The sequence below is a fragment of the Musca autumnalis genome, unplaced genomic scaffold (genome assembly GCF_047663935.1).
Source record: "Musca autumnalis isolate F117 unplaced genomic scaffold, ASM4766393v1 scaffold_3, whole genome shotgun sequence".
In the NCBI taxonomy this organism is placed as follows: Eukaryota; Metazoa; Arthropoda; class Insecta; order Diptera; family Muscidae; genus Musca; species Musca autumnalis.
Genome location: NW_027411866.1, coordinates 243,902,314 through 243,926,688, shown reverse-complemented (window position 1 = coordinate 243,926,688; position 24,375 = coordinate 243,902,314). Strand labels below are relative to the sequence as shown.

The 24,375-nt window shown below is 35.8% G+C and overlaps 1 protein-coding gene and 1 long non-coding RNA gene across 2 annotated transcripts; one reads left to right on the top strand and one right to left on the bottom strand.

Moving 5' to 3' along the window:
* Window positions 1-215: 215 nt before the first annotated feature.
* Cyp6v1 (Cytochrome P450 6v1) lies at window positions 216-12,465 on the top strand. The gene is made up of 3 exons (XM_073977559.1): window positions 216-1,323; window positions 1,846-2,664; window positions 12,081-12,465. Exons 1-3 carry the CDS (start codon window positions 856-858, stop codon window positions 12,354-12,356), a joined length of 1,563 nt encoding a protein of 520 aa, XP_073833660.1. The 5' UTR covers window positions 216-855; the 3' UTR covers window positions 12,357-12,465.
* Window positions 12,466-19,428: 6,963 nt separating this feature from the next.
* On the bottom strand, window positions 19,429-23,963 carry LOC141397314 (uncharacterized). Its single transcript, XR_012411367.1, has 3 exons — window positions 23,820-23,963; window positions 23,648-23,762; window positions 19,429-20,065 (listed from the first exon to the last, which is right to left on the bottom strand). It is a non-coding gene; the product is annotated as an uncharacterized lncRNA (long non-coding RNA).
* Window positions 23,964-24,375: the final 412 nt, after the last annotated feature.

Genomic DNA, 24,375 nt, shown 5'->3' with positions numbered 1-24,375 from the left:
GATCCAAAACACGACCGGTTTTTATTCAAATGAGAGTGCAGAGAACGTATGTATCTGCAAAATTGTTTATTCTACTGAAAGTCGGTGAGCGAATGTGCGAACTTTCAATTGATAAAGTTTCGTTGAGGAGCTGTATATTGCCGGTGGTATGCGTGTTGTTGTTGCTGTTGATATTATTATTTCAGATTTTGTTTTGTGGTCGGTCGTGTAGTGGTGGTATTTGTTGGCTGTGCTCAGCCCCCACATTAGTCTCGGCCGACCGACCGACGATGCTTGTTGTTTTACTCTACTATAAAAAACGTTGTTGACGACGGCGGCATTGTGACGTGTACGTTGAGTATGTCTGTCGTACGTAAGCGCTCGCTCGCTCCATAGCCACCGCAATTGTTTGTCAAATTTCAGAAGAGAATTGACAGTCTGCGCGGTTCGCAGTTTTAAACCAGACGTTCTTATTATTTATTAATAAAAAATAATAATTTTGTCAGTTGTGCTTCGTTGCAGTACGCGAGCCGTTTTGTGTGTGTTTTACTTTTTTATTCTTTCAACATTTTTACGCTTTGTGTTTTACGTTTTGTAGAATTGTTGTTTCAATAGCGTAAAGCATATAAAAACAAGAAGCAAAAGCAACAACAAAAGAAAATTTGATCGTGAATTAAGAAAAAAAATAGAAAACAAAGTGAACAAAAAAGAGGAAGTGCACAAAAAGCCCAACAACAAAAATACCAAAAAACCTATTGTGCTTTCTTTGTTTTTATTACAACATTTATGTTTGTCTCTCTAAATTGTTGTTCGGAAGTTGTTGTTGTCGTCGTTTCGTTGTAATAACATTTTCGTCATTGACGTTTGGTGGTGGCCATGGTAGATGCCACTACGATTCTCCTGATTGTTATTACCATATTAACTGCGGTATTCGTTTGGTCCCGTCGTACTTATGTTTACTGGCAGCGTAGACGTGTTAAATTCGTGCGGCCCCACTACTTGCTGGGCAATCTCAAAGATGTCCTCAAAATGCAAAATTCCTTTGCACTGCAGCTGCGCGACTGCTATTTCAATGAGCGTTTTGTGCGTGAACCTTTAGTCGGAATTTATTTATTTCATCAACCGGCATTGTTGTTGCGTGATCTGCAAGTGATACGACAAGTTTTGGTCGAAGATTTTGTGAATTTTTCTCATCGTTTTTCGAAATGTGATCGGCACCAGGATAAAATGGGAGCTTTGAATTTATTTTTTGCGCGGAATCCAGAGTGGCGTGATATAAGGACAAAAATGTCGCCAGTTTTCTCCACAGGAAAGCTGAGGCAAATGTTTTCATTGATGGAAGAGGTACGACAAGAGTACAATACAACATGTGGCATCTCTGTTGGCATCATAAAGCTATTTCGCGCTTCTTCTTCTCTCACTAAAAGGTAGTTTACACTAGCTATCAATGTCATATGACCCGAAATAAAAAAACATTCCATATCTACCCTCGCAGACAATTTGGAGACGTACTTTCACTGAATTTTTGCTCGTGTGGATGCAAACAGTAAATGGCGTATGGAAAATCCCCAATATTACACACATTAGCGACTGTATAATGATGGAACATTTCAGCACATATGACATTGATAGACAGTGTAAACAACCTCCAAGTATTTTTAGTTTCATCTCTCATAATGCATGACTCTCTGTTGTTATGTTTTTTGCACTACTCTTTCATCCCTTCCATACGCTGTCACCATCAAACAACAACAGTAATACACACACAAACATATTTTTTATTCTTCCTTTTCTTATCTTCCCCTTTTTTATCATGTCATACATTTTTTGGCATCTCTTCCACGTCACCTTCTTCCACAACAATAGATTGGCTATGACTTAGAGACGTATTTAGCTAAGCTAACCAAAGATATGAAACAAAACAACAGCGATGGACCCATAATACAGATCAAGGACGTATGTGACCTCTACAACACCGATATGATCGCAAGCATTGCATTCGGCCTGAAAAGTTATTCACTACGCAACACAATGCGCTCTCAGTTGGGTGGCCATAGTCGTGAAATGTTTGTCATCTCGTATCGCCGAGCCGTTGATCTTTGCCTTATCTTTATAATACCCAAGTTAGTGAAATTTCTACGTCCCCAACTGTTTACCTCTGAACATACCGAATTTATACGCCGTTTAGTTATTGGCGTCTTAGAGGAACGTGAGCGTAACGGCATCATGCGCAATGATCTCATCGAAACTCTGTTGACATTCAAAAAGGAAGCCGAACTGAATAACGACAAATCCCATTTTGCCCATCATCAAGAGTATTTAGTTGCCCAGGCGGCAGTTTTCCAGCTGGCTGGAATACAAACGTCCTCAGCAACCCTTGCATTTGCCCTATACGAGTTGGCGCGTCATCCCAAATTACAGGAACGTTTGCATTTAGAAATAGTCGCAACTCTCAATGAGTTGCATGGTAATGAACTGGATTACGAACATGTTGAACGTATGACATATTTGGGTATGGTCGTAGATGAAACGCTACGCAAATATCCGATTGTGCCATTTTTGGAAAGAGAATGCACTCCATTGAATCGCAAAAGATTTGTATCATTCCGTCCAAATGCTGAATGCATGGCCAGAAGAGGCATGCCTGTGTACATATCAAATTTAGCTTTACATTATGATCCTCAGGTGAGTTGACGGACGGATAAATGCCAACCAACAAAGCTATTGTTTGACAGTTAATTTTGCAAACAAAGTTGTTTTCGTATTTAACATTTTAATATTCGGGAAACGTGAATTTCAAAACATAAAAAATAATTTTTAATTTCTTTTTCAGTTATTTTAGGTGTATTTTTTTATACTTTTTTTATTTTTATAGCTGTAAATTTAATTAACTTCATATGAAATAGAATAGACCCAGTAGGAAATTGACTTGTCGGCTGCAACTCGTATAAATGTTCTTATTACATTTGAAATAAAAAAGAAAGGCGATGGATGCACCTGCTATCAGGTGTGTCTTGCAATAATTTTCTAAATAGAGAACTATTTCACCGGAAAAGTGCATGAAAAAGTTTGATCGAAAAAAAATATTATTTTAATTTTAATATGTGTAATTTTGCAGAAATAATTTTTTGACCCAAGGACGAACTTAATAATTATAAAAAAGCGGATCGATCTTTCTAGTTCCTATACCCAAAAGGAACTAGTTCCTTAACATAGTTCCGAGACCGATATAGTTCACCGAATCTTTTCATCGTTCTTTTTGTTTCCTTCGTTCCAAATAGTTCCAAGACTGAAATAAAAGTTCAACGAACCTTTTTCTTTCATCTTTTGGTGGATTATTTGACATATGTTCCCACAACATCCCCGAAGGGACAAGGGAGACTTCTCATTATTATTTGACATAACCATAAATAAATTGCAGCAATATTTTACGATATTTACGTTTATTTAACAACGTGGCAGCATCGGCATAATGAACGAAAGTGTGTGTGGAATTAAGGGTTGGCCCCCCCACTTTAGATTTCAGAAAATCGAAATAATTTTTATTTCGTAATAATCGGAATTATATTGCCGGAGATATGCACATTGGATGGAAAATATTTATTGCGTTTTGTAATGATATTTTGAAACCGATGGCAACTCTAGCTCGAAAGCTAATGAATAGATTGGCCCCCTGCCACACGGCGAAATAAATTTCATGAAATTATGCGATCTTAGGTCGAGTTCCATACTAGAGTAATTTTATTAACCTTTAACTGTGGAGGTGGGGGTAAATTTTACCCCTTCGATCATACTTTGTTAATTACTTTCAAATGATTTGAGCGATCGGTCTTATTTTCTCTGTATCTTCATATTTCCTTAACGTAAGTAGGCAGTAATGTTTTGGTTTCATATGACTAGCAAGTGAGGAGATATGCTTACGATGGTGTAAACATTACCCCACGTCCAAGTTCTTGTCACTGTGGCATAGAAAATATTTTACCTCCACCTCCAAACTAACGTAAGTATCCTATGTAAAAAAATTACCCCACGTCCAATACGACGTATGAATTTCATGGAAAAGTTTTGACCACACGTCAAACTCGGCATATGAATTATATATTCTGCATTTTCAATTAATCCATTTTCACAGCAAATCAGTGTTCCTATAATAAGGTAATTGCTAGAAGAGGACGAAAAGTTCAGTAACGTTGACGGTGATGGTCGATCCCAAATTCAACATAACCAAAGGCTACTAACGTTAAATTATTACTAGGATCTTGGGCAAGGACTCAATAGCACCATCCAAAATATATCCCAGAGACTCGAAAATATGTTATATATGCTTAGTAGGCATAAAAAAAAACTACACATACCTGTTTCAGTTCCAATAAAGGAATGTAAAGGGGTTGCAGCATACCCATATGTATGTGTACGATCACTATGAATGATAATTCAACTATTTGGTACCCTGCAGATTTTTTAAAACCGTGTGTTTTTGAATGATCTCTGTATTTTTATTAAATATGTAGGCAAGACAGTCAAAAAATGCAATTTTACGTTTTTAAGTATTGTTATACTATTTATTTCTTCTAAAAATAAAATATGTTTTTTTTTTTGTTGGATTAAAAAAAGGTCTGTGAAATGTAGAGCCTACTTTTCTATATAAACAAAGAGTGTGGTTTGATTTGATATTATTTTATTATTTGCTGACACAATATCATGCAAAAAATGCAAAATATAAAAAAAATAGAAAATATATAAAGAAATATTTACAAATATGTATATGGGTAAAATTTACCACCACGTCAAAAAGTACGTCCTACATTTTCACCTCCAAAGTTAAAGGTTAATTCGCTGTAGTGGGTAACTTGATTTAAGAACCCCATATGAAATGGGAAAGTTTTAATGCAAGTTTCAGCGTATCGCATAAGACTAATCATATGTTTTTGTCTTGGTGCAAGAATGAAGGTGATACAATAATAGGTCTGTCTGGTTACTTTCCCAGCAAGAATTGTCCAGCAAGAACTTTCTCGGAGAGTAGAGTTTTCATTCTCTTTGCAAGTAAAATGTAAAAAGTAAACGGACAACTTCCCAGCAAACAATCAGCTGATTTGCCAAAACAGAACAATTAGTCCGACATTACACGAACCAAACAAGCAAAATGCTGTAGGTATTTAATTAAAAATAAAAAAGAAACTGACCCGAAAAAATAAACTTTCCATATTGCAATTTGGTTCTCCAAAACAACAAAACAATTGACTTGCTTATTTCCACAATAAAATTAGTGTAAATTTTCACAAACATAAATCTCCGAATAATAACAAACAGCTGGTTTATTGTTTGCAGGAAAAAGAAGAGTTGCAAGTGCTTGCTAGAAGAAATTTGTCCAGCAAGAATTAGCAAAGTCTCAGTAAAAGAACTGTCAAAATAGCTGCGTCTTTTTACGTGATAATTTGTAATAATTATTACGAAATGTTACTAAATGCTGTCTTTTTACACAAAAGTTCAGTAAAAGAGAGCAAGGTGAGAGAACAATTTTGACAGTTGTTTGCAGAGAAATTGCTAAAAGTTGCTGAAAGAATTTTTCCCAGCAACATTTAGCAAGTTCGATCAGCTGTTTTTTAATGCTTTGCTAATGGTAAGCTGCTCAATGTTTATCTTATTTTTGTGGAAAACACTATAAATATTACGATTCAGCTATATTTATTGATTCTTTTATTAATATATTTATTACTATTTATTTTGCTTACAATTGAAGAACTTTTTCATTGCTTTGGAGTTAGTTTTTCTTTCATGCATTAGCGCCAATGTTTTTGTTTTGGTCATCAACTGTTATCTTGCTAAAGTTTACTAAATGATGTCTTTTTACTTTTTCCTCTATTTTCGCATCAAAGAGTAAAATCTCTCTTACTGTCTGAAAACATGTTACTGAATAATTATTACTGAAAAAGTAAAAAGACACAACTAATGTCCCTCTCTCGAATCGCTCTCTTTTGCTGGACTTTTGTGTTAACAAACGACTTCCAGCAACAATTGCTACAAATTGTTAAAAATTTTAGTGTAACCAGACAAACCTAATAAAAACTGATGTCATACATAATTTGCTGTCAAAACATATCTTTAATCCAAAATAAATAAAAAATGTTCTATAAAAAATATCTGTGTACAACATCTTTATTTAAGCTTTCCGAAGAATATTTTACAGTTTTCTACTACCTTTTGTGGATATTTCGCGCAAGAAATTTTGACAGCAAATGAAGACTACGGCCGGAATTCGCCTTTAAGATCACCTTCTTACAATCTCTTTGGTTTTTGTGGTCTTAACAAGGACATCAAAATCTTGTACTTCGTCGATCGTTTTTATTATACCCTCAGCCTTTAGGCTAAAGAGGGTATTTACACTTTGATACTACCAAAAATGTGCCTCATCGAAATATTGGTTTTAGACCCCAAGTATGTTTGTACGATATCTGTTTCAGACAATTTCAGATCTAGCAATGTCCGTCTGTCTGTCTGTCTGGCTGATGCGCACGATAACTCTCGAACGGATCAATCGATTCGGTTCAAATTTTAGGTATCGAAATATTTTGTCCAGATTTGATTTAAGTTCGAAGATGGGCCATATAGGTCCACTCTTTCAGGTACCTCCCCCACAAATGTTCAAAAATTGTTGCAAAACTTGTGCGCACGATAACTCTCGAAGGGAGTAACGGAATTGAACCAAAATTTGCATATGGATTATATCGGCCCAATCCTTCATGTACCTCCCACACAAAATTTAAATAAGTGCAGTTTAGTGACACCTCACGAATAGTTATGGAATTTTTTGTAGCAGGATGTTCGTACGGCCCCCGTTACGTCATTGTAATTTTTTTCGAGGGCAAGTCCATAGTTCCCGAGATGCACGCTGCACTATGTCGAGAGTTCAAGTAAACGGTGGCCAAATATAAAATGAGTTGGCGTTGGCAGATGAATTTTGGCATAAATACTTATAGTTCACTGACAATGTCGAGAGCAACAAATTGGGAAGATCGGTCCACGTTTTGGGATAGTCCCCATGCAACGGTACTTCTTAATGTTTCGGTATTTTGAATATTTTAGCTAAACTTACCAACCAAATTGGTTGAATTGTTATGTGGGGTTTTCACTTTACAAAAAACTTTTCCGATAAAAATTATGGACATAGGTCCACGTTTTGATATAGACCCCACATAACGGTACCTCCCGATTTTCGGTATTTTTAAGGTTTTAGCTTCATTATCCTACCAAAATGGCTGAAATTTGGTACGTAGTCTTCTTTAGGGGTATAAAACTTTCCCCCAGAATTTTGTCCGTATCGGTCCACACCTTTACATAGCCTCCATAGAACGGTACCTCCCGATTTTCGGTATTTTTAAGTTTTTAGCTTCATTATCCTACCAAAATGGCTGAAATTTGAGAATTTTAGCTTAATTTGTTGGCCGAACAAACTGTGGTTGGACATTTGATATTCACAGTGGTCACAAAACTTCTCCACCAAAATTTTGCAACATAGGTCATCATAGGTCATTGTTATATCGCCATATAACGGTAATACTAGATTTCGGTATTGTGAGGACATAAGTATTTTTAAACGAACTAGCTGTATTTTGAAGTTCCCAGTGTCCACAAAAATTGTCAACATAGATCCCGTATAACGGGATATGAAATAGAACAATGTACTTGGATTTTCATAAAAATTTTTTCTTACCCCTAACACTAGAGATTTATAGGGTGTATGTAGACTTTTTTTGGTTGACTGTATGTAAACAGCTCAGCCGGTAATTTAATACCACTCTTATTTCATCCAAATTACTCACATAGACCTAAAGTTGCAGAATCATCGAATGCACAGTGGATCCACCCATTGCACGATGGGGCCAATAGCAGGTTTTCGAGGCAAAAAGTCAATTTTTGAAGTGAACAATTTGAAAAAAAATAATAACGGATTTCAATTGCCAACACTCTGAATCACTAAAAATAAAAAAAAATAAATCAATCTGGTAACATCACATAGCGACATACTGATCTGGCAATGGTGACATATTTTATTATGCATCATTTTCCGAGATTCATTATAAATAAGTAGTGAAAGCATTTTAGGCGCCAAAAAGAACATTTCAACATTTTTATATTTTTTAAACATGTGTATGTAAAATATGTCCCAATTTACATTAGGCGAGTTTACTTGCGGCAATTGTCAGTTTGTAGGTGAGAGAGGGGGCTGAGATGCAAAGGGTTACCATATGCCTCACCCCTCTCTCCATCAAACAGACAATTGCCGCAAGTAAACTCGCCTAATGTAAATTGGGACTAAGATAGTGTTAACAAATAATAAAATTGTTATGTGTGGTAAATGTATTTTTGAGTTAAGATTTTATGTCTTTTTTTGAGTATTTTGCTTTGTTATCCATGTGTTCTCTGGAGTATAACTTTTGAGATCTAGGTAGATCTAGGATATTATATATATGTGGTGAAATGTATTAATGTGTACTATCATTTTGTGAAAAAATTAGCTGCGCCTATCTGCGCCTTTTCATAAAAATCTGATTTCAGATTTCGTAATACTTAAAAATATGGACATTTTTATGTTTTGGTTGGCGAATAATCGGAAACCCATTAATGTTACCAATTGGATTTCCGAAAAATTTAATAGACGTATATAATAATAATAATATATAATTTCAAAGATATCGCAAACTTTGGCTTTTGTGGCGGAATCTTAGCCGATTTTTACTAAATTTGGAACCTTTTTTATTAACTTATAACAAACCACAGACAAAACCATGAAATTTGAACATATGTATATAGGGGAGCTATTTCTATATCTGAATTGATTTCAATATAACTTGACAAACTTATTTGTAGTCCGAATTCCGTAACATTTTCCAAATTTTATTGTAATTTTATGGAATTTGCATGCTTGGTCAATCATTTTCCTGAAATCGGGCGAACATATATATGGGAGCTATATCCAATTCTGAACCGATTTCAATATGATTTGCCAAAAATGTTTCTAGACCAAAATCCGTCACACATTTCAAATTTCATCAAGATTGGACATACATAGCGGGATTGGTGCACCAAATGCCTAAAATCGGGCGAAAATATATATGGGAGCAATATCAAAATCTGAACCGATTTCAATATAACTTGGCAAACTTATTTGTAGTCCTAATTCCGTGGTATTTTCCAAATCGCATAAAAATTGGGCAGAATTTGCGTGTTTGGTCCATCAATTGCTTGAAATCGGGCGAACATATATACGGCAGCTATATGCATATATGAACCGATATGAACCATATTTGGCATATTAGTTTCTAAGCCCATTATAAACATCTGTACAAAATTTGGAAGGTCTAGCTTGCCCCAGTGATTTTTTGCCTCGAAAACCTGTCATTGGCCCCATCGTGCCCCCATTGGCCCAAAAATAAAAAAATTAATTTCAACATTTTGATACAACATCTGGCAAATCTGACAGCTATGACATGGACCTTTTTAAAAATATATTAGTTTTTGTTTCATACGAACGCGATCTTCTTAAGAATAGCTTCAAAAGTCGGAGCATTCGACTAATATTTTTTGTTGTGAGTACAACCTATATTTAAGTGCAAGTAAATATATTCAAAATATCGCGAAACTAATATGAATAGCAAAATATTATAGTGGATTTTGAAGAAGCTTAATTTTCATTAAAAAATAGTGCTTCAGCGTGTTGTGGAATTCTAGTTAGCTGCATATTTTCTTAGTGTATTTTGTAATGTCAATTCGATCATATACCTATTTGACCTAAGGTTTTAGTCATGATGCCCGCCAGTGCCCACCCCGGGAATAATTTTCCAAAGTAAGTCATGGGTTTAAGATTATTCAGTATTAAAATCAGCTGCCATCTAGTGCCAGACTATAAATGGTGGGTCGGTCGCTGACTAAAGCTGCCGTATAATAGGGTTTCTATGGATATATTAGCGTATAACTCTGTTATCTGACCACGTACTTTAACAATATTGGCGTCAGTGGCAAGATGAAAAAATCTTCTTCCGGTACGCGCCTTCCAGGAAGAACGTTATATGATCTATATTAAAAATTTTACCAATTTTCAAACAAAAATACTGATTTTTTTAATCCGCTAAATTGGTTGGATTTTATGTTGTTTTGGATATTGTTTTGTTTCCCCAAGCCTATTTTGTCATCTTAAGATAATCGGGACCTTTGTTCATGTCATTTTGTATTAACAGCATAAAACAATTCTTACCGTATACCCCCTCCAGAGGGGAAAGGGGGAAGAATGTCACGCTTGTGGTTTCATAAAACACTCTTCGCAGTAGCACAAAGCTGTATTTTTGGCCACTTTCTCCATACAAGTGGATCGATCCACTGTGGAATGGTGCCCAGTGTTTTCAAATTCAATATTAGGTCTGTATAATAACTTTCCCAACAATAATTACTCAGCAAGTTCCATCAACTTCCCTCAGTGAATGTTACTCTCTCAAACAAGACAAAAATGCAGAAAGTTATCGAACAACATTTTGTAAGAACTTGCCAGAAAGTCAGATGATTCCGAAAATGTGTAAAAATTGTTTTTGTTTCTTAATATTTTAAACCAAAAGGAACAAAAACATAAATTTTAAAATTGCATTTTACTGATTTAAAACAATAATCCTATTCACGACGCTTCAGAATTTAAAAAAAAAGTAAAATAATGAAATTTTCTTGGTCAAAAATGTTAACATTTCAAGTTGTTTACATTGAACAGCTGATTAAAAGTTAGCTGGCCAAAACTTACAAATTTTCCCAGCAACAAGTTGCAGTCAAATAACTGTCAACAAATATCTCTCTTTTACTGGACATTTTTGCTATCGAACAGCGTTCAGTAAAACTTTGTACAAATTTTTAAAAAGTTTTGGGTTACAGAGCTATTTTTTGACAAAAATGCTAATTTTTTTTTTTAAAAAGCAAGCTAGCTAAGGGAGAAAAATGAAAGTTTCGTTAGTTATACCGTTGTATTGGAATTAACGGAACATATAATATGCCATTTTCATTAAAAATACTCAAAATCGCAAAAATTTTATCACGAACAAATTGTCAATATATATCCCATTTTAAGGTTTCTGCCCACAGCTTGGACCAAATTGGCTGAAAATTGACATTTTGGAATCTTACTGTTATAACCGTAAAAAAAAGATCTCTATATGACAAATATCTCCAAGTTTTATAGCTCTATTTATATCCGTTTAGAAATATAGACTTTTGATAAAAAAACAATTTCGGACATATTGTGCGGCGGTACTTTTAAATATCCCGTCAAACTGAATTAAAGAGGCTGCATTAACATACAAGTGGTTTCAATTTTACAACATTTTTACTAGAAAAGAGTTGCAAGGACACACTTGTTTGAATATTTTGATCAAAACTTTTTGCAAGGAACTAACTTATTAGCTAATGACAAGTAGACAGTACTTTATTTTGGATATTTATAACCTTTTGCCTTCAGTGAAAAGTTTTTTTTTTTATTTTATTAATTCGTACCATTAACAAGTATGGGTCCACACATTACCAATTGAATTAACATATTTGTCACGTAGAACTTTACGACAAAATTGATTAATCTTTAATATTTAACGAAAATCTCTTGACGAACTTCGAAGGATTTTTCATTACTTTTTATTCACGTACAACCTAATATTCTTAAGATATTGGTGTATTTAAAATCGTTCGAATACATCGATGTTATACAATGCTGATTTGAAGATGGTACCCGATTTGATCAACCATGGAACTCGAAAAAGGAAATACATTGTATGATGACATGTCGAGAAGATCAATTGTGTTCCTGTTATTTAATAATGTTTGATTGGTTTTCAAGGAATCTGGATCCTTAATGGTCTTATTGGTGATGCAGTTATTTAATCTTTTTTCTACACAGGACTTGGTAAGGTAATTAAACCAATTTAATACAGGTAACATTTTCATTTATTTTATTATATTTATATTTCTTTTAAAAACCGAAAGTCACGTTTTCCCTTGCCAAAAATATAATTGAGTCTAATTATTATTCCCAACTAATTTCAACTTTGCAATATTTTTTCTTCTTACATTTCCAGTATTGGCCCGAACCCGAACTCTTTGATCCGGAACGTTTTTCGCCGGAGCAAAAGAAATCTCATAAACCCATGACATATCTGCCATTCGGCGCTGGACCCCATCAGTGTATTGCCCAACCGTTTGCCCTGCTACAAGTTAAATTGGGTCTAATACACTTTTTGAAGCATCATCGCGTAGAATGCTGTGATAAGACTGTCAGTAGCATCAAGTTTGATAAGCGTTACGCTCTCCTAACACAGGAGGGTGGTATTTACTTAAAACTTGTTGAAATTTAGTTATAAGAACCTAAACACATACGTTTAAATATATTTTTTTACTATTTACTGATTAACAAATTAAGATTTTAATAAAAAAACAACAACAAGAAAAATAAACAAAAACAAATGTTTTATATAGAAATTTTAGAACAAATTAGAACAAAAGGGAATTAACAAAACAAAATTTTGATAGCATTTTGTGTGAATTTTTGTTGGAATTTCGTTTGACGTGTTGTGTAGATCGATGATAGTTCAAAACTAAATGGAAAGAAGCTTCGCGAAATTGAAATGACGTACCACATTCATTTACTACTGTTATTAGTTGTGTGGAGTTCCGATGAGATTGCAAAATATGAAGCGTTATTTTGCTTTTTTTATCGAAAACATAACAAATGTATGAATGAAATATAGAAATGATATGTTATCAGTTTTGCATTTTGAACCTGGTGGCCTGATGGTGTTTATAATGAGAATGTTGATGATTATATGTGTGTTTTAGGTATGTATGTTTTGCACAGTGGGTTGTTAGCTGAAATACTGAGCCCCGCAAACTCAAAAATATAGCCATCAATAACCTCGACAAAAATTATAAAGTTGGAGGACTGGGAAAAAGTAATCTTAACGATAGGTTAATTCCTGGAGTAAATTGAAACCTATAGTGGAAATGCTCATCCAAAAGACATTTGCCTTAATCTTTCTATACCTATAAATTTTCCAAATTTATTTAAACAAATGTATTCTCTTGTTTCCCCTTTTTTTCTTCTAGTCTCACTCGTATTCTATGTATTACTGTCAACAACCACTCCACTTCAAAACCTTCCAGAACTATTTTCAAGTTATTCATACATATTTTTACACTTTGCTCCACTGTTTAGTAGCGTGTGACTTTCATACGTGCACGTTTGTTTAGTGGGGTATCTCCAAACAAAAAAAACAAACTGATAGTTGAAGTTGTTGTTGTTGTTATCATCATGTCGTGGACTTGGCTACTACTAGTTTTTATTTTGACAATGTCATATGCTTGTTGTTTTTGTTTGCACCGAAACACTGTTGAGTTATTTGATCGCCTCGTTGGGGAGCTTAAAGGGGAGAGAGAAAAAAGATCACGCATATTTTATGTTTATATTTTCGTTCATTCACTTTACCCCAAACAAATTCCACAGCGTTTGTTCGTCTACGTCTCATCTTCTTCTTCGCTCATACAAAGTATATGTAGCTACATAGGTATGTTTGTTTGTACTTATAAATGGGTCACTTTCGTTGAGTTCTGTTGTCAGACATTCATATTTGTTTTGAGTTTGTTATGATTCATATCGTGCAAAATGAAATACTGCGAGAGGGACTCTGCTCTCGCCTATTGTATTTGGGTGTTGTGCTCAGTTTGTACTTTCCCATTTGTACATTTGAGATGTTTGCTGTGACAGGGTTGCCATTTAAATTTAAAACAAGTTGGAGTAAAAAATATGACGATCGGTGGACTCACTAGCCATGCTGCCTTAAAAAAATTAGCTATACAGTATTTTTTGCTTACCTGCACAATCAAAAATTTCACGACTTCTTGTGCAGCAATCCCCAAAATGCAGGAAGCTTAAAAAAACGTTCAAAAACGTTAAAATTTTTTACAATTCATTATATTTTCTTTTGTTGTATTTGTTTTGCACCCTTATCAATACAAAATCAGAGTGGTTGAATTTTATCCTTGTTTTGAGTTCGCAAAAAAATTAAATTTTTTTCTTGTGCAGACATATGTAAATTTTACAACCAAATTGAAGTAAAATCGCCAAAATTTTGATGCAGCTTTGCCGAAAATGCTGCTATTGAATGTGCACTAAAACATAATAGAGAATAGTTGCCAATAAACAGATTTTTGGTCAGCTAACGCCAAAATACAGCTATGAATGACGCAGGTAACCAGAAATTACTGTACACGAAGAATACATCGATAGCAATATTGATAAACTGAGCGGTAAATACAGCTGCTGTTGCAAAGCTAATAATAAAATCATGGGTTGTCTTTTAAAAGTTTGGAAAATATATGTAGTTTGAACAAACTTGAAGATTAGCCAAATTACATAGTACCGGTCCACATCTCAAAAATATACAGTGACTGTCACTGAAAATGATGCAGCCTGAAATAAAAAATGTAAACATTGATAACTTGGAAACGAGTTGAGATTTTTTAACAATTCAAAAAACAATTTTGTAGGCTGAAACGTTGTCTTTAAGATGGTATACAAACTATTCCGTTTACAGTACCGTTATACTAAAAAATTTTACCAGAAACAAAAAATTGGCATTTTTAAATTAGGCATTGAAAATGATCTACCTCAATAATAGATTAAAGTACAGTACACATTGTCAGTCTTGAATGACGATTTTTTGCAGTTATCGATAACTGTCCAACCGTCCAGCAACCACAAAATATTTTGTAGTTGCATGATGAATGACAAAAATGAACGGCCACACTAGCAAGCAACAACAAAGCTGTCATTCAAAACTGACAATGTGTACCCAGCTTAAGAATTTCCAAATTTTTGGTTTATTTTTTGGCATTTTAGTAATGGGTGACGTAGGGGATGATGGGTGCCACCGTGGTGCAATGGTATGCACGCCCGCCTTGCACGCAGAAGGTCGGTGGTTCGATTCCCCGGCCAGGCAACAGGCAATACCCCTCAGTAATGTTGGCGACATTTCCTGAGTATTTCAGCCTTGAAAAACTTCTCTATAAGTGGTGTCTTAGGACACGCCGTTCGGACTCGGCGATAAACAGTAGGTCCCATATCATTGAGCTAAATATGAATCGGGGTGCACTCATTGATATGAGAGAAGTCTCCCTTGTCCCGTATGGGATGTTGTGGAACAATGTTGTGTTGACGTAGGGGATGAAAGATACCAAGGAACGGTCCTGACCGGCTTTAACATGGTAAAGTCCAGGGTTTGTCCCTCTCTCATCTCAAGTGGACACTGACCTCCCCGTGGTGTCACCTGGGGAGCTGCCTTTAACACCCGTTAAAGGTGGTGAGCTAACATGTGCCGCGCGTTCACCCATAAGAATGTTAAATACTTGGGTTTGGGCGTCGGGCTTGTAAACCCCCCTGAAAAAAAGCAGCCTGCTATGAAAAAACGAAAGAAAAGAAAAACAAACCCCTCTGAAGTTGACGACCCCCGCAAACGTTTTAAGGACCATGATCTGCGAATCTGCACCTGGAATGTTCGCACTCTTTATAAAGAAGGTGCAGTTTTCGCGCTGGCAGATGTACTTGAAAAGTACAAGGCAGACATTACTGCCATACAGGAAATACGATGGACTGGGAAAGATGTCACAACAACACCTAAAGTTGGCGCACTGTATTATAGCTGCCATGACACAAAGCATGAGTTTGGTTGCGGTTTTGTAGTTGGTCAGAGGTTAAAACATCTGGTATCCTGCTTCACCCCAGTGCATGAAAGACTTGCTGCAATTCGAATAAAAGCTAAATTCTTCAACATCAGCTTTATTTGCGCTCATGCTCCCACTGAAGAAAAGGACGAATAGACCAAAGATATAGAATATTTCTAGTGCTATTTTTTAATGGATAGATCATTCCAAGTAAGAGTAGCGCGGCTATATAATATTTTGCCCAACAATTTAAAAGTATTTAATATATCGCCAGCTTCTTTCTCAAGACATCTTCTGCAACACCTACTCTGACGCTCAGATACTTTCTCTTTCCATCGTTTGATGAACGCCAAATTGTTTTTTTTTTATTATTTTAGTGATCTCACTGTTTTTAACTGTCAGTTCAAATATGAAGGGTTATAACCTTATTATTATCTATAGTTTATTTTTTTACATTTTTTTTAATCTTTTCTTACATTTGAGTAGTGGGAATATAAATATTTGTATTTTGTTTTAGCCTTATGGCTTGGAGTATTTGTAATTATAGGATTATATCATATACCTAGTTTTATATGCACTCTGAGTAGTGATAACATACACATATATAATATAATGTAATTCATTTAAATTGGCCCGATGGCTTAGAATTATTGTAAAGTTGATAGATAAATAAATAAATAAATATATTTTACGAGCGCTTAGAAGAAACATATTACCGCTGCCCTGCCCATGACATTAAAATCATTTTAGGCGATTTTAATGCCAAAATTGCAAAGGAGAATATCTTTGGCCCAACAGTCGGGAAATTCAGTCTCCACAGTGAAACATCTGACAATGGTATGAGGCTGATAGACTTTGCAGCTGCAAAAAACATGGTAGTTAGCAGTACCAGATTTAAGCATCTCGATATTCATAAGGGCACCTGGCTGTCTCCAGGTCAAAGAACAAGTAATCAAATTGATCATGTTGATGGAAGATATTCATCGAGCGTTTTGGATGTACGATCGTTCCGAGGAGCAAACATAGATTCGGACCACTACCTTGTTGCAGCAAAGGTACGTACCCGTCTAAACGTTGCAAATAAAGCACGAACAGACACAACGCGGATGTTGGAAATCGATAGGCTGCAAACACAACAGATAGCCACAGCATATTCCACTCAACTAGCACAATTGCTTAATGAGAACATTCCTTGTCCCGATAACATAACAACACAATGGAAAAATATTGAGAGAAATGGAAAAGCGGTAACAGATACAGATAGCGTGCGCAGGATATGGAAGGAACATTTTTCCAATCTGCTGGTATCCAATAGTAGTGAAGACGATAATACCACAGATCCAATCCCAGAAGATGGTATAGAATGTATAACACCCGGCCAAGATGAGGTAAAATCAGCAATCAACCGGCTGAAGAATAATAAAGCAGTAGGAGCCGATGGCTTACCAGCCGAGCTGTTTAAGACCGGAGGCGACACGCTGATAAGGTGTATGCATAAGCTAGTTAGCACTATCTGACAGGAAGAACGCGTATCCGACGATTTGAACCTGAGCATCCTGTGTCCCGTCCACAAAAAAGGAGATAAGACCGTATGGCTTTAACTATAGGGGCATAAATCTTCTCCCTTTTGCCTATAAGATAGTGTCAGGGATATTGTGCGAACGACTAAAGCTAATGGTCAACGAAATAATTAGACCATACCAATGTGGCTTTATACCTGGCATGTTCACCATTGACCCTGCGGCAAATCCTTGAGAAGGCTTTTTGTCGATTATAAAGCAGCTTTCGACAGTCCCCTCCGATCAAAGGTATTCCATGCAATGTCTGAATTTGGTATCCCCGCAAAGCTCATCCGGCTTTGTAAGATGACTTTAACTGACACTATACCTTTTTCAGATGTAATTCGAAACATTTTAGTTGTAATTCGTAACATTTCATTTGTTATTCGAGAATTCTATTTGTAATTCGTAACATTCCATTTGTAATTCGAATTATTCCATATGTAATTCGAATTATTCTATTTCTAATTCGAATTATTCTATTTGTAATTCGAATTATTCTATTTGAAATTCGAATCACTATATTTGTAATTCGAATTATTCCATTTGAAATTCGAATTATTCCATTTGTAATTCGAATTATTTCATTTGTAATTTGAATTATTTTATTTGAAATTACAAAGGAAATCATTCGAATTACAAATGAAATAATTCGAATTACAAATGGAATAATTCGAATTACAAATGGAATAATTCGAATTACAAATGGAATAATTCGAATTACATATGGAATAATTCAAATTTCAAATGGAATAATTCGAATTACAAATGAAATATTTCGAATTACAAATGGAATAATTCGAATTACAAATGGAATAATTCGAATTACAAATGGAATAATTCGAATTACAAATGGAATTCTCGAATTACAATTAAAATAATTCGAATTACATCTGAAAAAGGTGTAGGTCATCAATTAAAATTGGAAAGAAACTCTTTGAACAGTTCAGTACCAAAAGAGGTTTCAGCCAAGGATACAGCCTTTCGTGTGGCCTATTCAACATTTTCCTGGAAAAGGTAATACGAGATGCAAATGTTAAAAGAAATGACACAATTTACACCAATAGCCACATGTTACTTGGTTATGCTGATGACATAGACATCATGGGGCGATCAGTAAAGGAAGTAACTGATACCTTTAGGAAGGTCGAAGGAGAATCTGCGAAAGTGGGTCTGGCGGTAAACGGCGAAAAGACCAAATTGATGGTGTCGACGTCCATAGAGCTCGGACCAACTGTGGAACTTGGTACCTATACTTTTGAGGTAGTTAAAGACTTCGTCTACCGCGGCACTGCCATAAACACAACAAACAACATCAGTTTTCAAATTAGACGAAGAATTGTATTGGCTAACAGATGCTACTATGGTTTAAGTAAGCAATTTAAAAAGAAAGCCACATCTCGTCAAACAAAAATAGCACTATAAAAAACGCTGATACTACCCGTGCTAATGTATGGCTCCGAAGCATGGGTACTTGCGCAAGCAGATAAGGCAGTGCTTGGTGTGTTTGAGAGGAAAATTCTTCGAAAGATCTACGGGCCGATTTGCGTTGACGGTGAATATCGACGTCGTATGAACCACGAGCTATATCAGCTATACAAAGACATGAATATAGTTTAACGTATCGAGATGGAACGATTGCGTTGGCTAGGCCATATCATAAGAATGAGCGATGATGAACCCGCTAAAAAGGCGTATGAATACATGTCACATGGCGGTGCACGCAGAATCGGGAGTCCTAAGCTTTGATGGAGCATACAAGTGGATGATGAAATGAAAAGGCGCGGTATTCCAAAAAGCGAACCGAAAAACAGAGGGAATTGGAGATCTTTTCTTAGTTCGGTGTATTGAACAAATGTTATGTAATGGGCCAGCTAAGTAAGTGTAAGTTTCTGATGTAATATAACAAAACTAAACTAATAAATACCTCGGGCCAAACTCCTGATATTTTGGGTCAAGTTGAAGAAAAAACTCTAAAAATTTCCTCCAACGAAAGATCAAGATTTAATAAAATCGGGGAACCAGTACCCTTAGAGTGTAAAATGCCGAGCCTTAATTTTTGGTTTAACTAAGCCCATTTATGCTCTAATGAATGTCCAACGTGGATGAACAATTCATTAAGGAACTCACCTTTGGTAATTCTCCAAGAAACCATCGATTTGGTCATTTTTGAAATACTTTTATTGTCACTTCCAAATAGTAGTTACTTCTTATTTTTGACCTATTTTAATAAATCGCAAATAAACTCTCCATATTTTAACGGAATATTGTTATGGGGACTAATAGCAAGATATTTGCACAAAACCCCGTATAGTTTTTACACAATTTATATGCATTTTTTTACAATGTTGGCCTTTGCATACCCATATGTTGTTAGATAATCTATAATAATTAAAAATATAAAAAATTGCAATAATAACATGGAAATTTATTGTCCATGCATTAAGAATAGAAGACCGATAAAATAGAAAGAGATAAACAATTAAATGACAAAGTTACAATAAATAATAAATGCATTAATGTGTCACTTTTACATTGTCAATAAACAATAATTACTGATAATAAATACATATAATTGGTTTATAACGATTAATTTGAATTGATAATACCCGACTAAAGTAAAGTTTTTAAATCTAAAAATACAAATTCCGTTCCTTTGCTAAGTTATATATTATCTAACTCGGACATTTTTGATAAAAATATACTTTTTAATAGCAAACCATTGATCATGATAAGGTTATTATCAATTTTTTTCTGGAACTCCCTTCAATGTGTGCCCAACAAAACACCTGTAAAAAAAACAAAACAAGATTTAGTTATATTTTTCTAAAATAAATAGTAAATAACATTTGTATATTTTCTACTTGAAGAGATAGTAAGAATCAGAAACAAATCGATAGTTTGCTACTTGTAGTTATACGGGGTTGCCAGGTATAGTAACAATAAGAATTAGATTTCTCCCAGAAAAAAAAATTAAGCAACGTTTTAATTATTGTTAATTAAATATATGAATATATACTAATTTTTCCAACGCTTTTTAATGGAAGATTACCTCAGTTATTGTTATTGCCCATAGTCCATTGAAATGGGTAACGTAGGAGATGGAAGATACCAAGGAACGGTCCTGACCGGCTTTAACATGGCAAAGCCCAGGATTTGTCTTGTTCCCTCTTTTATTTCAAGTGGACACTGTTCTCTCCGTGGTGTCACCTGTTGAACTGCCTTTAACACCCGTTAAAGGTAGTGAGCTAACATGTGCCGCGCGTTCGCCCATAAGAACGTTAAGGTTAAAACATCTGGTCTCCAGCTTCACCCCAGTGAATGAAAGACTCGCTGCAATTCGATTAAAAGCAAAATTCTTCAACATCAGCTTTATTTGCCCTCATGCTCCCACTGAAGACAAGGACGAACATACAAAAGATATATTCTACACCCGCCTAGATGAAACATATGACCGTTGTCCTGCACATGACATTAAAATTATTCTAGGCGATTTTAATGCCGAAACTGGAAATGAGAATATCATTGGCCCAACAGTCGGGAAATTCAGTATCCACAGTGAAACATCTGACAACGGTATGAAGCTGATTGAATTCGCGATGGCAAAAAACATGGTAGTTAGCAGCACCACATTTAAACATCTCGACCTCCATAAGGGAACCTGGCTGTCGCCAGATCAAAGAACAAAAAATCAAATTGATCACATTGTGATAGATGGAAGACATTCATCAAGCGTGTTGGATGTACGATAGTTCCGAGGTGCAAACATAGACTCGGACCACTACCTTGTTGCAGCAAAGGTACGTACCAGATTAAACGTAGCAAACAAAGTGCGAACAGACACAACACGGAAGTTGGACATCGGTAAGCTGCAATCACAACAGATAGCCACAGCATATTCCACTCAACTGGCCAACTGCTTAATCAAAGCACTCCTCATCCGATAACATATCAGCACAATGGCAAAACATTGCCCACTCCATGCAAACAGCCGCAAAATCAGTACTTGGATACCAGAGACCTCCACCAAGGAATCCATGGTATGACCAGGAGTGTCGTGCTGGTATCGAAGAGAAAAATGCGGCATATAGGGCTACTTAACAATCCGTAGCAACGCGTAGCGCACGAGAAAGATACAGGGAGAAAAGGAGAGAGGAGAAACGTCTTTTCCGCAGAAAAAAGAGAGAGATGGAAATGCGGGAGTGTGAAAAAATCGAGATGTACAGGAGCCAGAATGAAGTCCGAAAATTCTACCAAAGAGTCAAGCATCAAACTGATGGCTTTGGTACAGGCACATCTTCCTGTAGAGACCAGCAAGGTAATTTGGTAACAGATACAGATAGTGTACTCAGGATATGGAAAGAACATTTTTCAAAACTGTTGGTATCCAGTAGCAGCGAAGACGACGAAGATACCACAGTCCCAATCCCATAAGATGGTCTTGAATGTATACCGCCCAGCCAATATGAGGTAAAGACAGCAATAAATCGGCTGAAGAATAATAAGGCAGCAGGAGCCGATGGCTTACCAGCCGAGCTGTTCAAAACCGGAGGCGACACGCTGATAAGGTGTATGCATCAGCTAGTTAGCACAATCAGGCAGGATGGACGAGTACCCGACGATTGGGACCTGAGCATCCTGTGCCCTGTCCCCATAAAAGGAGATAAGACTGAATGCCCTAACTATAGGGGCATAACTATTCTCTCTATCGCCCACAAGATAGTGTCAGGGATAATGTGCGAACGACTAAAGCCTATGGTCAATGAAATAATTGGACCATACCAATGCGGCTTAAGACCTGGCAAGTCCACCATTGACCAGATATTTACCCTGCGGCAAATCCTGGAGAAGACCCAAGAGATGCAGATCGACACCTACCACCTTTTTGTCGATTATAAAGCAGCCTTCGACAGCCCGCTGCATTCAAAGGTATTCCAAGCCATGTCTGAATTTGGTATCCCCGCAAAGCTTATCCGTCTTTGCCAAATGGCTTTATCTGAAACGAGGTCCTCAGTTAAAATAGGAAAGAACCTCTCCGAAGAGTTTGGTCCCAAAAGAGGTTTCAGGCAAGGAGACAGCCTTTCGTGTGATATTTTCAACATCCTGCTAGAAAAGGTTATACGAGAGGCAAATGTCAAAAAAGTGGCACAATGTACACCACATGTTACTTGCTTATGCTGATGATATAGACATCATGGGACGATCAGTAATAAAAGTAACCGATACCTTCATGAAGGTCGAAGGAGAATCTGCTAAAGTGGGTCTGGCGATAAACCGCGGGAAGACCAAGTTGATGGTGTCGACGCGCAATGCGTCCATTGAGATCGCACCAACTGTTGAAGTTGGTTCCTATAATTTTGAGGTAGTAAAAGACTTCGTGTACTACCTCCGCACCGCCGTAAACACAACAAACGACATCAGTTGTGAAATAAAAAGAAGAATTGTACTGGCCAACAGATGCTAATTTGGCTTAGGTAAGCACTTTAAAAACAAAGCCACAACTCGTCAAACAAAAATAACGCTCTACAAAACACTGATACTACCCGTGCTCACGTATGTTTCCGAAGCCTGGGTACTTGCGCAAGCAGATAAGGCAGTGCTTGGCGTGTTTGACAGAAAAATTCTTCGAAAGATCTACGGACCGATCTGCGTTTACGGTGAATATCAACGTCGTATGAACCACGAGCTGTATCTGCTATACAACGACATTAATATAGTTAAACGTATCGAGATGCAGCGATTGCGTTGGTTAGGCCATATAATCAGAATGAACGATGATGAACCCGCCACAAAAGGCGTATAAATTCGAGCCACACTTCGGTGCACGCAGAATTGGCAGGCCAAAGAATGGATGGCGCAAATAAGTGGATGGAGAGATGACAAGGCGCGGTATTCCAGAAAGCGAAGCACTAAACAGAGAGAATTGGAGATCTTATCTTAGTTCGGCCTATGGAACAAATGTTCTGTAATGGGCCAGCTAAGTAAGTCCAATGAAATAGTTTAATGAAGTAACTTACAAAAATGTTATCGAAATATTTCCTGAGTTATCTATTGTTTACAAAGTTCGGGCCAAAACTTTTCTTCTGAATATTTCTGAATATGAAACGTCTAAAATGTGTCCCTAATATAGTTAGTTCACGATGTGACCACCAGAGGGGCTTGTTGCATAATTTTTGTCTAACCATTTTAAAACCTTAGCCTTAGTTATGTGAATTATAAAATGCGTCAACTTAGAGCTTTCACAACGAAAACAAAGGCCTATCAATCATGATGCGAACAAATAGTAAATTGTAGTGATATCACAATGTGTGAAGAAATACTTTCGAAAAAAAGCAACTATAAATTAATATAACTATAAATAATGTTCTAACCCAAATACTTTCATTTCAGTTCTTTATTTTTATTGCCCATTGAATTATATTTTTAAGAAAGGTGGTGCCAAGAATTTCCGCATATCGAACGTATCCACTTTATCCAGTTAAACGACTGAAATGTAAGTTGCATTATTATAAAGAGCTGTTTTTTTATTTATTTTTGTCTAACCATTTTAAAACCTTAGCCTTAATTATGTGAATTAAAAAATTCAATAAATAGTCACATCACATTGTGTGAATAACACTTTAACAGAAAAACTATACAACTATTACAATCAACTAACCTAGACTAGTCTCCCAAAGCTGTCGCCAGTTCAACTAGCTTTGTTGCACTTTTTTCTATAAGTTTGTGTTTTGTATATACATAGGTAGTCATAGCGCTCATTTACTCAAAGAGTGTTATAACTCAAAATGTGTTTTCAGAATTAGCAATTTCTATTTTTTCAACGACTACTTTATCTTGTGTATTTTCATGTCGGTATCTTTAAAACTCAAAAAGTTACAGCTCATTTACTACAAGTTTGACATAATTCAACAAAAAAAGTGTTTTGAGTTTATGAAGCACTAAAACACTTCACAGAAATTTAGCACTGATGTCTGGCTAGCTGTTTGCAAAATAGGGTCCAAGTAGTTAAAATCCGTTTTTCTCGAAATTGGATTTTTTGAGATGTGTCACTCTTTGAGTAAATGAGCGATATATACAAACAACACTGTGTCACGCTAAA

What these genes read in the sequence shown, in the direction of transcription:
- Cyp6v1 (XM_073977559.1), top strand. Translation starts at nt 856, where the DNA reads ATGGTAGATGCCACTACGATTCTCCTGATTGTTATTACCATATTAACT. An exon ending in TGTTTTCATTGATGGAAGAG is followed by an intron (nt 1,324 to 1,845) that starts GTACGACAAGAG and finishes CCACAACAATAG; the next exon opens with ATTGGCTATGACTTAGAGAC. An exon ending in CTTTACATTATGATCCTCAG is followed by an intron (nt 2,665 to 12,080) that starts GTGAGTTGACGG and finishes TTACATTTCCAG; the next exon opens with TATTGGCCCGAACCCGAACT.